At 37.2% G+C, this 15246-nt stretch overlaps 1 protein-coding gene across 1 annotated transcript in view; it reads right to left on the bottom strand.

Moving 5' to 3' along the window:
- Positions 1 to 15246, bottom strand: part of atp9b (ATPase phospholipid transporting 9B) — a 312373-nt gene that overhangs the window by 129172 nt on the left and 167955 nt on the right. The window contains exon 9 of the mRNA XM_073050696.1: positions 13678 to 13758. Within this exon, the coding sequence (XP_072906797.1) occupies positions 13678 to 13758 (81 nt within the window). The remainder of the gene's footprint in view (positions 1 to 13677; positions 13759 to 15246) is intronic.

Below are 15246 nucleotides of genomic sequence, written 5' to 3'. Positions count from 1 at the left end.
ATGGGTATACAGCGAGCCGAGCAGTGACTAAGCACACATCTCTGAGGTGCACCAGTGTTTATCGTCAGCGAGGAAAAGATATTATCACCAATCCGCATACATGGTGGTTTTCCGGTTAGGAAATCAAGAATGCAATTGCAGAGCGAGGTACAGAGGCCCAGGTTCTGTATCTTACTGATCAGGATTGTGGGAATACTGGTGTTAAATGCTGAGCTATAGTCAAAGAACATCATCCTGAATAGGCGTTTGTATTGTCCAGGTGATCTAAGGCCGTGTAAAGACCCATTGAGATTGCATCTGCCATTGACCTATTGTGATGATAGACAAATTGTAATGGGTCCAGGTCCTTGCTGAGGCAGGAGTTCATTCTAGCCATGACCAACCTCTAAAGCACTTCATCACCGTAGATGTGAGTGCTACTGGGCAGTAGTCACACTAATCTTAGACGCTGGTATAAATGTTGCTTTTTTGAGGCCCAGATACACATGGAATGAAACATTCAGGGAGACTTGATGTTATTTCATAGGAAGCTTTTATCATGTTTTCTTGCTTTATCATTGTAATGCGGCAACATTATTATCACTGTGGAAATTTGTAATCATAGAATACTCCTATAGCAAACAGTTGGCAAGAGATGCCACAAAGTGCCTGAATTAGATACATTGTTCACTACAAAACATGAATTATTACACATCAGTTGCTGGTAATGAAGAACAGGCTTGATGATAAAATGAGGAGTAGTACGAGACCTCAGAGAATTTCCACTTTGACCTCAATGGCAAAATTGTGGTCTCAATGCTACCTACAATACAGACACTGAAATTCAGCTAATGACCATTTACTAGACTAGTACAATAAAAAAAATCGACAACTTCACCAGTGTTGCTCAATAAAAGGCCATAATTGTCTGGACATCAAAATGAACACAATTTTGAATATTTGTCCAGCTATTCATATTTTATAAAAACAAGAGCACACTCTTGAACAGAAAATCAGAAGTTATTTCCTTTGAAAACAAGTGACACTGAACAAAACTCATTGACACAAAACCCCTCTGCTGACTTTTAAAACTTCAACATCCCCCAAATTTCCCCGAATAGCATTTCTGTAGTTCACACCAGATATTACTCATTAACATCATTGAAGAAAATCATTTGATAGGACTAGAAATGGATTCTGAAAACTTATACAGATGTACCATGGAGAGCATTCTGACAGGCTGCATCAGCACCTAGTATGGGAGGGGGTTACTGCACAGGATTGAAAGAAGCTACAGAAAGTTGTAAAATGAGTCAGCTCCATCATGGGTACTAGCCTCCATAGTATCCAAGACATCATCAAGGAGCGGTGCCTCAGAAAAGCGCGTCCATTATTAAGGTCCTCCATCACTCAGGACACGTCTTCTTCACACATTACCATCAGGAAAGAGATACATAAGTCTGAGGCCACACACTCAGCAATTCAGGAACAGTTTCTTCTCCTCTGCCATCCAATTTCTAAATGGACATTGAATCCATGAAAATTACCTCAATTTCTTTTCAATTATTTCTATTTTACACTACTATTTTTAACTTAACTGTTTAGTATACATATAAACTTACTGTCATTATTTTTTCTCTATTTATCATGGATTGCATTGTACTGTTGCCACTAAGTTAACAACTTTCATGACATAAGCCTGTGATATTAAACCTGATTATGATTCTGATAATTTCATAATACATTTGCACCTGGATTCCACTTCCACACTCCATTAAAGGCAATATAACTGCAAAACATACTATGCAATTTTCAACAAGTAATTAAACGAAAAAACTCCTTGCCACTGTCCTCAAAAGGCAATTTTACCTTTAAAAAAAGCTTACTTTTTCAATTTAAGAGAAATGCACGAGTTGACACCATTTCATTTCTTTTTGATACTAATGGTCACTTCAGTGTAAACAAACAGCTCTTCTGCACAGAAGCTTCAGTAAGGTGCTCTCATTCAGAACAAATCTCAAATGAATATATATCTCAAGCACAACTTGCAATTTACTAATTTGTGATCAAGTTAGAGAAACTGGCCACCCATCAGGGTTTTGCTTCATGTTTGGAATCAGAACATCTCTCAAGTATTGATGTTGCATTTATTTCTTCAGATTTAGGGTTATGCTGGTTCTGAGCTGAGCTGGTCTAGAATTGCCTGCTTATATATTGTAGGGTGTAAAAATGCTGGCAATGTCCATTTATCTGTGTGCTCAATTACTCTTAAGTTAGGGTGGAAAGTCTTCTTAAAATAATGAAGTCAGTTTCGAATAGGGAGCCCTATGATTTTGGCTACATAACAAGGAACAAGTTAGTGAGCAAGTTAGTATTGAAAAAGACTTGGGTGCAGTGTTCCCAAATCACCACATTGTCCTTCCACGGCTAACAAAGAGAGAAAGCATGTGGATTACTTTATTCTAAATAGTATATTTGTTTTAAGTGATTTTGAAGTTCCAAGAGAAGTGTGAGGCATTATTTAGTGGGCAACATTCAAAACTGCAGGTTCAAATTCCCCCTCATAGTCTACAAAAGTCTCAGTTCTCTCCACCTCTAATCCCATAGACCTTTAAACTCTTGTAATATGGTTCGATATTGTAATATGGTTCTTGTAATATGGTCCAACTCCTTTGACCACTATTAACAGGTAACAGACCTTACAATAGGAAATTAACTTCACCTTCTCTACCATTAAAATAGATCTTACAACGTACCATTTTTTGAAAATGCCATTTCTTCTTCCACAAAGTTTTGACATTAGCATTTCAGTTGCTGCCAAAAATCTCCAAGAGTCCAGTTTTTCCTGTCTGCAAACGTAACTTACAAAGGTGATGGGACTGACAGTCATTCTGAGATCCACACAGATCAAGACATAGAATCCAAAGCTTTAACAACTTGTGTTATTTGCATAATTGACCTTCCTGGAAGTCTGAACAAAGTTCACCAAGGTACATTACTCTGCATAATGGAGCAAACCATGTTATATAATTATAATATACCACTAATCCAAAATGAATGCCCATTTGAAACAGATACTTCAGATGCCTATCCATAAATTGTGGCTTCTTCCTATACAACTACATCTGTTACAACACTATTTAAATTAAAAGCATAACACAGATTTAAGAACAACCAGTAACCCTTACAATTATCACTGCAACCCATGAGCTCTTCCAGCATGTCATCCACTAGAAGTGCTGTCTAAATATTTACGGTATGTTGGCTGACCTCACGTTAGAGCAACGTCAGTTTTTAGCAACAGAATATTTGCTACATCAAGATTAAACTAAGCACGTTCTACAGATTTATTGAAAGTACTTGAGATTAAGCTGTTCTAAAATTTCGATCAGTTAACTTATAAAGTGTGGTGACATGCCAAATGCATCTTGTCGTTTGATCAAAGCTAGATAAAAGCACATGTAGCAGTTAGAATACCAATATTCTCCGAAAAACTTCACTATTATCGCTATAAATTTTCACTCTGAACAGGTTTGTTTTACTGTTAAAATTACTCACATTTTCAACAACTAGGACCTGACTAATAATTATGTAAAGAAACTTCCCGTCTTTGTGATGACCTAAAATTTCTAGAAAATGTTATAAAAATTAAAACTGCAGCAGTAATAAAATGAATATATATTTAAATTAAGATTCACATGCTCTTCTACATGGGAAAGTTTTGCAGGCTTTTAAGCAAACTGCTGGCTTAACTGTCACAAGGCATTGCATGGCAAGCAGCATTCTGTGTATAAATTTCAATGCACTTCCAAAATCATTTCAATAGTTCTTGGGTGCTAATTGCATTTCAATTTTAATAGTCATCTATCAAAAAGGTATCCTTGTTTGCTGACTGTGCAGGCCCATTTGTTTTACTTTATACCCACATAAAATACTATAAGTAATGGGTGATGCTACAGAAAAAGTTTAAAGAATACTCTCCAACACAGTAAAAATCAAGAAAGTGTGTGTATTGATACAAACTGCCTGAAGATAATAGGGAAAAAAGCACACGATAAAGGAAGAATGACACTGTTTGAGGTCCTCCAAAAGTGAGTGGAGATGTAAGACCACTTCGACACTCAGATGGAATAAGACTGTATCAATAAAACACTTCATGTGGTGACGTAAAACAAGAGAATAAAATTTCAATGACTATAAGCTAGGGAAATCTCATTAACTATTTAAAAAATGAAACCATGTTCTGATTTGCTTTGCCAGGACCCTACATTGATAAACTGCTTCCTAAAAACGGCACTAAGCTGGCACCCTTCCACACAAAAGCCCGAGAACCAACAGACCTACATCTTACCAGAATCTATAAACCAATAAAGAGTCAAGAGTCAAGATTGGCATGAAGGATGCCATAGCTTATCACAAACAAAAATGAAAGAATGCATCATCAAGGTTGGTTTCATGCAACAATGCACTGACATCTGAATTTCTTCCGAAGGTGCTCGACAAAGCAGATCAAGATACATTAACACCTATTCTGATGAAGGGTCTTTGCCTTGATATACAAATCAAATCTCCTCCTGTCGATGCAACCTGGCCTGTTGAGAATGTCCAACAGTTTCTGTTTTTATTTGACAGCTGGAAGCACCACCTAAATTTCATCTGACTACAAATGTTGAGAATCTATCAATACTCAAAACCAACAAACCTTGGATGGCAGACTCATGTTGCAAGTGCAGTTCCCCTTTAAGAAAACAGAAGCGGGGACAGCATGTCAGTCTGCAAGTACGCTTGAAATGCAGAGGCTTTACGCCCCCACTCCCGACTATCCTGATGGTGAATGAAGTCTCTGAAAAATAAAATTGAAGACCTCAGAACAAGATTGCTGTACCAGAGGGACATATGTGTTCCACTTCATGGAAACATGGCATTCCCCGCCATTTCTAATGCAGTGCTGCAGCTCAATGGCTTCAAGATTCTCCACAATGACAAGACAACTGACTTTTAAAGGCAGAGGAGGTGCAGTATACTTTATGATTAACTCACAAACATAGCAGTTTTCTCTCAGTCCTGCTCACCTGACCTGGAACAACTAATGGTCAAATGTCATCCATTTTATCTCCTGAGGGAGTTTTCCACCATCATGCTGGTAGTGAAACATTCCACCTCAGGCAGACACTGGAAGAGCTGAGTAACAGACAGTAGATGCAGGAGTAGGCCATTTGGCCCTTCTAGCCAGGCGCAATAAGTAATGTAATCAACAGGCGCAAAATTGTGCAACCTGATGCCTTCCCTGCCATTTTGGGACATTTCAACCAGGCCAGCTTGAAAAAATCTCTGAACAACTACCACCAATACCTTTGGAACCAGAGGTGCTAACACACTTGACCACTGCTATACTGCCATCAAGAACACTTACTGCGCCATCCCACACCCACTTTGGAAAATCTGATCATTTGGTTGTAATTCTACTCCCAGTCTAAAAGCAGTGACTAAAGACCGCAGCATCAATGGTGAGGACCAAGAAGGTATGGTGAAGGGAAGTGGAGGAGCACTTATAAGACTGTTTTAAGTCAACAGAAGGACAATATTTAGGGATTCGTCTTCATGCCTCAACGAATACACCACAATTGTCCTTGACCTCTGTGGATGAGTGGCTGCCTTCGAGAACATACTGCACATACAAAAAGCCACGATGAACAAGGAGAATTGTAGTCTTCTGCGGGCTGTATCTGTGGCATTTAAGACCAGTGATCCAGAACTATACGAGAAGTCCAGGTATAATGTATGGAAGGCTATTTTAAAGGTGATAAAACAATTCTAATTGAGATTAGACACAGAATCAGATGCAAGTCAGCTCTGATAGGGTTTGCAGGCCACTAATTACTTCCTACAGAGTGAAAACTAACACCATGAATGGCTGTGATGTTTCACAGCTCAACACTCTTTATGCATGCTTTGAAAAGGAGAATAAAACATTTGTGCAAATCCCCGCAACATGTGATGACCTTGCGATCTCTGTAAAAGTATGTATGTAGAATACAACCCTGAGATTCAACTTCACACAGCCACAAAGCAAAGAAAGAAAATTATGGAACCATTCAAAGAAGATCAGGCTCTCAACGTGGAAAAAACAAATCACGCAAGCAGCAAAAATGAAGGAAAAATGCAGAGTACAGGTGTCCCCCGCTTTATGCCAGTTCGCTTTTACAAAAGACCTACATTAGTAACCTGTTTTCACATTACAAAGAGGATTTTCGCTTTTACGAAAATTTTTCCCATATAAATTAATGGTTCTTCACTTTACACCACTTCCACTTAAGGAAGGTTTCATAGGAATGCTCTACCTTTGTAAAAGGTTTGGGGGGGGGGGGGGGGCAGGACACCTGTATACACAAAACACCAAACCACAAATCATCGAACAAGGCATATTCAGTTCAGTTCAATCTAACTTATGGCATTCTCGGAGGCCAATGCCAGAACATCTTTCAAGAGAGTGAACCCTCACAAAGCATCTGATCCTGATGGTGCATCTGGGGAGGCTCTGTAAACTGTGCCAACTGGCAGGAGTGTTTAATATCTCACTGCTTCATTCAAGGTTCCCACCTGCTTCAAAAGGGCAACAATCATATATGTACCCAAGAGCAGGATGAACTACCTCAAAGACTGTTGCCCAGTAGTACTGATATCTATTTTGACGAAGTGCTTTGAGAGGTTGGTTATGGCTAGAATCAACTCCTGCCTCAGGACTTGGACCCACTGCAATTTACCTATAGCCACAATAGGTCTACAATGGATGCAATCTCACTGGCTCTCCACTTGGCCATGGATCACCAGGACAAAAGCAATACCTATGCCAGGCTGCAGTACATTGACTGCAGCTCAGCATTCAACACAATCATACCCTCAGTTCTACTGAACGAGCTCCAAAGCCTGGATCGTGATCGCTATCCCTCCTTCTGCAACCGGATCTTTGACTTCCTCAACAGGAGATCGAAAATAACATCTTGTCCTTGCTGTCACTCAACACTGGTACACCTCAAGGATGCATGCATATCCCACTGCTCTACTCTCTCGACACTCACAACTGTGCTCAATAGCTCAAATGCCATCTACAAATTTGACGGTGTCAGATTTTCAAATTTGTTGGCAGAGTTTCAGATGGTAATGAGGCAGCACACAGGAGCAAGACCGATCAGCTGGTTGAGTGGTGTCACTGCAATAAACCAACTTCAGTAAGACCAAGGAATTGATTGTGGACCTCATGAAGTCAAAGGAACACACACCAATCCTCATCGAGGGATCAGGAGGAGAAAGGGAGAGCAGTTTCAAGTTCGTGGGTGTCTGAGGTTCAACTCTGAGGATCTATCCTGGGTCCAGCATATTTACTTAATTACAAAGGCAATATAATGGGAGCTGTATTTCATTAGGAGCTTGGGAACTGATATGTCACCAAAGACCCTTGCAAATTTCTAAAGATGTATCATGGAGAGCATTCTAACTGATTACTTCATCATTTGGAATGGAGAAGGAATCCAGCATCCAGGACACCTTCAAAAGGTTATGCCTCAAAAAGGCAGCATCCATTATTAATGATCCCTCATCACCTAGAACATGCCCTCTTCTCATTGGTGGTACAGGAGCCTGACGACACACTTCAGTGTTTCAGGAACAGCTTCTATCCCTCTGCCATCAGATTTCTGAATGGACAATGAACCCATGAACACCATGATTAATACAAAGGCTCTTTCAGCTCATCACAAACAGAAATGAGGGTATGAATCAAGGATGAACTCTTCTCTCCTCAAGTCTAGAAGAAAGCAAATTTCCACCAATTTGATCCTTCCCTCCACTAATAAAAAAACTACTACTTTAAAAAATATATTTTTATTAAAATCACATAAAAACTGATAACAATCTTGTTGAGGGGGCTTCTTGGGGAAGATTGACTGCAACATAAAAAATGTTCTGTGATACAATTCTTCATTAAGATTTTAAAGAAAGAAAATTAATTCAAAATTTTGGGTCATGTATCCAAAGGAAACTAAGAAATGATAAGGTGTGTAGTGTCTGTCATATATCGAAGAAACCAAATAAAAGGGGTGAGTAAAGAGGTCATTCAATAATTACTTTAAATAATTGTTTATTCATGCTGGATGCAAAACAAAAACACAACAGGAAAGGTTTGCTGAACATTAGCTTACAAACAACAGGAATAATTGAAGATCAGAAAAAGGCAACCTCCCATGCAGGATCTCGTCTTCTTTATGTGGTTCTCCCAATGCAGCCTCCTATACATTGGTGAGGCCCCATGTAGATTAGAGGGGCACTTGGTCAAACACCTTTGTTCCATCTGTAAAAGGTTGGATATCCTGGTGGTCAACTATTTCAATTGCAATCCACATTCCCATTCTGACATGTTGGTTCATGGTCATAATGAGGCCACCCTCAGGTTGAAGGAGCAACACCTCATATTTTCTCTGGGTAGCTGGAACCTGATGGCATGAACATTGATTACTCAAACTTCTGGTAATTTCCCCCCTCCTCTTTAATTCCCCACTCTGCCTCCCCTCTTTCTTCTTCTCCTCACCTGCCTATCACCTCCCTCTGGTGCCACTCCTCCTTCCATGGTCGCCTTTCCTCTCATATCAGATTCCTTCTTCTTTAGCCTCTTACCTTTTCTACCCATCACCTCCCAACTGCTTACTTCATCCCCCTCCCCAATCCACCTAGCTTCACCCATGACCTTCCAGTTTGTACTCCTTCGCCTTATTTTGGCTCTTCCCCCTTCCTTTCCAGTTCTGATGAAGGGTCTTGGCCCAAAACGTCAACTGTTTATTCATTTCGTAGATGCTGACCTGCTGAGTTCCTCCAACGTTCTGTGTGTGTGTTACTCTGGATTTACAGCATCTACATAATCTCATGTTCAGATTCATTGATTTATCCTGCGTACATCGAAACACAGTGAAATGTGTCATTTGCATTAACAACCAACACAACCTAAAAAAAAGTGCTGACAGCAGCTTACAACCATCACAACATTTTGATACCAACACAGCATGCCTACAATGCACAGGAGAAAAACACAAACAACAATAGCAACATAACAAACCCTTTCCTCTCTCCCGTCCCCCTACCCCTACCACCATTCACAAATACAGACCAACCTCCAGCCCTAGGACAGGCCACCTCCAGAGTCCTTAGCCCCAGACTCTCAGATCCACAGATATCGGGCCTCTGTCTTCAAGGACATGCCAGCTTTGGTCTACAACCTTTAGGCTTTGGGCTTCAGTATCCACTCCAGGAAACTGAAACTCGTGGGAAACTGGAAACTGAAAAATTCTATTAGAACTGGACAAAATACCTGCAGGAATATAGAGGAATCCAGGACTAGGATAATGATACTGATGTTGGTAACATATTGATGCAGCTATAAAGAAGGCAAGACAGTGGCTATATTTCATTGGAAGTTTGAGGAAATTTGGTTTGTCAACTAAAACTTCCATAAATGTAGCAGGGAGAACATTCTGACTGACTACATCACTGTCTGGTATGGGGGAGGGGAGGGGCTACTGCACAAGATCGAAGTAAATTACAGAAACTTGTAAAATTAATCAGTTCCATCATGGGTACTAGTCTCCATAGTATCTAAGGCATCTTCAAGGAGTGGTGCCTTAGGAAGGCAGCATCCATCATTAAGGATCCCCACCACCCAGGACATGCCCTCTTCTCATAGTTACCATTGGGAAAGGGGTACAGAAACCTGAAGGCACATACATGCTCAGTGATTCAGGACAGCTTCTTCTCCTCTGCCAATATCTAAATGTACATTAAACCCATGGACACTACCTCACTTTTTTTCTGGATTTTTTGCCCTATTTATTTTAACTTAACTATTTAATAGACATACAAATATAGTTAATGCAATTCAGATTTTTCCCCTATATTTATTTATCATGTATTTCTTTGTACTGCTGTGGCTAAGTTAAGTTTACAAATTTCATGACATATGTCGATGATATTGAAGGAAACCATGAAAGACCTGAACAGGAAAATTCCTTCACACAAAGAACAACAAATTTGTAAAAAAAACTCCGCTACAAGGAACCAAATCATTAAATATATTCAAAAAGCAGTAAAATCTAAAGCTTTAAGGCATCCAAAGATACAGGAAGAAAGCATTATTGTTAATCACAACACTACACACTTGAAGGAAAGATTTGCTCCAGCCAACTTCTACACTTCTTTAAAAAAAGCTGCAGTTTGTACAAAATTGAAACAATGACCCTAGAACTGGAACCCTTTTTAAATTACTGAAACACTGCTAGAAATGTAGTGTTTACAATTAAAGAAGGACTAACATTATAAAATCTTACTAACAATTTGTAATGATGCAGCTCACCAGCACAGTAATTCATTAAAGGACCACTAAGGATCACTTATTTTCCATTGCAGAATATAGATTATAAATTCTAAATAGTGTCTAATAGTCAGGTAATTATAAGGGTCACACTGATAAAGATTACTGACGTAACTATTAATTAATGTAGCATCCTTTTCACCAATATCATAGTTTATGCTGCTAAAGTCTAACTCGCCTCTAAACTAAACAATTTACATATGACTTAAGCTATTTCATAAAAGTCTAGTTGCTTGTTGCAAGATCTTTCTGGCAACATCATTACCCTAGAGTCAGAAAATGCATTTCAAGCCCTGAAATGCTTCACTAATCTGTATTGACAATACAGTACTGAGAGTGCTGCACTGCTAGAGGGGCTATGTTTTGCAATGAATTTGAACCAATATCCCATCTACTCTTTGAAGTAGATGCAACAATATTACTTGAAGAGCGATATCCTGGCCAATATTCATCTTGAGTAATATCATTGAATTCAGATAATTTAGATACTTGCACTATTAGAACTTTCAGGAGCATGCTGTGTCCAAATAGACTTCTATCATTCCCTTCACTGAAACAAAAGTTGCATTTCATAACTATGTAATTTGTCTGCATATTTACCTGGAGGCAATCAATGTTCTTTGGCTCCAGGAACAAAATTACAATGAAAAAAAATCACATACAATTTGATATGGAATAAAGTATTTAAATTATCTTGTATAAAGGTTGGCTTTAGAATATTACATTTTGATAGTGGTAGTACACAAATCACAAGATTGAAGCCAATAAATTTAGGCTGAACTCATAGCTTTCTACACTGAAAACACAAATACAATTGAAGGTAATTATGAATTAGAGAAAATTCAAAAATATATTTCTCAGAAGCAACTGAATTTATTCAGCATTTCAGTCATTAATGCCACCTAAACTTGTTGTGTAATTAGTCTATGATTTAAAAAAATACAATCCTCTGCTTTCTTTTATGAAGTATAAATTTGTGTTATATGCACTGATTCCTCGTTAAGTTAATAATTTATATATATTTCTGTATTTTGTTATGATACTCAAGGTCATTTCATCCCACTGACCTGACACAGGTTCAAAGAGCAATTCCACAATAATTTTCCTTTTAACCAATTCTCCCCATAAAACTTTCCCTAGATTCTAGCACTAATCCGCACACCAAGAGCAAATTGCAGTGGCCAATTGAACTATCAATTGGCACATTTTTGGGATATGGTGAAAAATTTTAAGTATTTAGAGGAAAACCATTTGATCACAGGGCGAATGTACAAGCATAACACAGGCAGGGCCAGAGAACAGGATCGAACCTGGGTCACTTGTGCCAAGTAACAGTTTGACTAGTTGTGCAACAATGCCACCCAAAGTCATAATTAATACACAAAACTCTGAAACCTTGAATATGCATTTGCTAATGTTTCATTACAAAATCAAAATTCTTTGGTTGAATATTGAGGCAACTCTTTTTAACAGTACTTTTAAAACATTACAGAAAAGTGTGTAAGACTATTGTGCACACTGATTCAACAAAAATACAACAGTAAACTCAAGTGATTTAGTGCATCACTAAACATGCAAAACTTTACTAAAAAAACAAAATGCTGGAGAAACGTAATGGGTCAAGCAGCGTCTAAAGGGTGGGTGGGGTCTGAGATGACGAGGGGAATTGATGTTTCAGGACGAGACAGTGCACTAACATAATGCAGGGTCTCAACCGGAAATGTTCATTTCTTTCCTACTCTACAGATACTCCTCAACCCGCTTGGTTGCTTCAGCTATTTGTTTTTCCCTCCAGATTACAGCATCTGCCTTATGCGTTGTTACATTCTGCAAAACTAACTTGTTGCAGAGTAATTTCACATTTTAATCAAATTATGCCTTTCTCTTCAATCAGTTCATAAGTAAAAATTCCATAAACTGAGGAACACAATTACTCATGAATGTAGTCCAAGGTCTATAATTTAAAACCTTCAGAAGGTAATGGGATTTTTATTTACATTTTAGCAAAATCATTGCAATATTATTTAACTTTCAAGATATATGAATTAATCAAACATGAAAATGGATTTTCATACATCAATGAAGCATTGCAATCATCCTCATTACTTCAAGAGCTGCAAGTTTATTTTCAAAATTAGCTTTGGTTGTAATCACACCCGCCTATATAATAAATTCTCATTTTAAACCAAGTTTTCAAGTTACAGTAATAACACATTATGGAAATCTGAACACCAAAATTAAATCATCTAACAGTTAAATCTGGAATTAGTCTATAAATTATGGTAGTTTCTAAGTTCATACATCTTAAATAATGTTCTTGTTTTGTTGTAAGCCAAGGACAATGTGATTCACTGCAGCCAGAGTTGTTAATTTTTTTAAAAAGTAATATGAAAAACAAAATTTACTTTGAAATAACTTACCTTATTCTATGTAACTGTGTGTGTGTGCGTGTGCTAAAATATTGCTTATTGAAGTAAAATAATAATCTATTTCTGTACTTTATTACCATTGCTAGAAACGTATTACACCAAGAAGGGATCAGGTTGCTATAGTTGAGGGCAAAATCATGAGGTATTATTCAACTTACAAGGTTTTGAAAAAATATAACCATTAGATATAAATGGAATTTACACAGTATTCATTATAAAATCAAATACTGGATATAATCAAGGAAAAAAAGGAGTTAACCTGTCCAAAAATATATACAAATTACAGAGGATAAAGAATAAATCAGAACAGGAAATGCTGTCGTGCTAAGCCTAGTGTGTGGCCAAGAATGGAGCCAATAAACAATGATAGTCTTTGTGATATTGCTTTCTCTGCAGACACGTTTTCAGTCACTGGTAATCTGCTATAAATACAAACTCAAAATTGTTGGTGCTTTTGCTGGAAATCGGTCAGTAATTATTTAGCCGATGACAGTTCATTCATGCTTAACTCTGTAAAGTTACATTAGTCAAACAGTTTTTAGTTTATTTTTTCCCCCTCACTGCAAAAGTTTAATGAATAACAATCTGAAAAGAAACAACCTTGCATTGAACATTAACATCTGTGAGTTTTCCTAGCAACAGCAGCTTTTCCTTTACTTCTAATTGCTGAAGGCAATGTCAGTGGCAAAGAAAACACAATATTCGAAAATTAACAGCTGTAACTTGAGTCTCTAAATTTATTGTAATGGAATGCTAATTACTTAAAAACAAATATTTAGAATTACACATCATTGGGTTTAAGCTTCCGGTTTCTTAAGCAAATTATCCATAAAGCTTCAAGATATTTCAACTCACCCGTGTGAAGGTCCCTTCAAAAGTATGAATATCCATTTGTGGCTTCTGAGCATAAACATGGGCACTGATTGTAAAAAGATCCTGTAAATTAAACAGGGCAGAGAGTCAAAAATGAAAAAGTGCCCCTATTCAAATGGAGGAAAGGTAAAATTAAGGTTCTGATGTATTTTGTCTTAAAATACCTTTTCAGAAATGACAATGTTTTTCATTTATATGTATAAAAACGTGTTCCATTCAAGGCCAAAAATATTATTCCTGGAGAACAGTGCGTCTTTGTATCATGATTTCAGTGCTTTAAAATTAGCACTGAATAATACAGTGCATTAAATCACTTTACAAATCACAGATAAAAGAACGCATTAGAAAGTGAAGTACTTTTAAAAGAAAACGTTTGTGTAAAAATTACAGCTGTATCAGCAAAGAGGTTTACGTCTACTTAAATTTTAGAAAAGTTCTATCTCATGCTGAAGTTTAAACATGTTTAAATACAACTAATGAATCTATTTGAATTTTAAGAAGGGCTTGAGAGTGATAAATGAAATAAATAACAAACAATATGATGATTTTGCAAAGTTACTTAAAACATCTTATTACACAATTTCAATTAGTTTGTCATACTGTATCATAAAATCAATGAAAGTGAAAAGCTTACAGTAAAACTAGAAAGTTTTACATTTCACCATTTATCAGTTAAACAATCAGCTCTCACACTTAGTATTACCAAGCATTTGACAAATGTCTTTTAACTGCTTTTATTCTGTAAGATTAAATGCGAAGGTCATGTTAATTATCCCTTGTAAACTAGTCTATATAAATCTAATTTAAAGAAATCATGTTACATGAAAAAAAATCATTTGACTTGTGAAAGGACAAAAAACTCAACTTGGAATTGATGTCAACAATTCAAAGGTTGGAAATGTGGGGAAGTAATTAGCATATATGAACGAAGCAAACCATGAGCTATATTTCATATTTCAATGTTGCAATATATGGGAATGCATATCCATACAAGAAAATCATGATCACAATACATAGCCGCCCAAATATGGTAAGAGGTTTAGCTGACTTAAGTGTCCTTCACTAAAAGTATTCCATCAACATGATGGCATTAAAAATACAATGAAACAAACACAAGGATATATTTCCCACATGGTTGAACAGCACTCATGGAAAGTTACAAATTATTTTGATCTGGACTTTGATAGATCCCCATACTAATTAAGACACTGATGTCATGTGAAAAGTGGAGACAAAGGGTAAGTTCAGTATTCAGGATTACATGATTAAATAATTAAAGAAAATATATTTTAATGGGGAAGGGAAGATTTACAGTGGACCAAATTTTAGTAAAAATAGAGAAATATGTAACTTGCAAATGAATACAGACAAGTTGATTTGACCATGAACCTTTTAATTTAAAAAATATTAAATATTTTCAACCTCAAGTGAGAAGATAAACATTTTCTCTGGTCAGAGGGAACTTTGGGTGGGGGGGGGGGGGGTGAATCTACAATGAGGGCTTATCAATTTACTTCAAAAGAAGACTGAATATCCCAGAGTTAATAGTTA

This window comes from Hemitrygon akajei, chromosome 1 (assembly GCF_048418815.1).
Source record: "Hemitrygon akajei chromosome 1, sHemAka1.3, whole genome shotgun sequence".
NCBI lineage: Eukaryota > Metazoa > Chordata > Chondrichthyes > Myliobatiformes > Dasyatidae > Hemitrygon > Hemitrygon akajei.
Note: the sequence above shows the minus strand (reverse complement) of the source record. Positions and strands in the feature narration are given on the sequence as shown.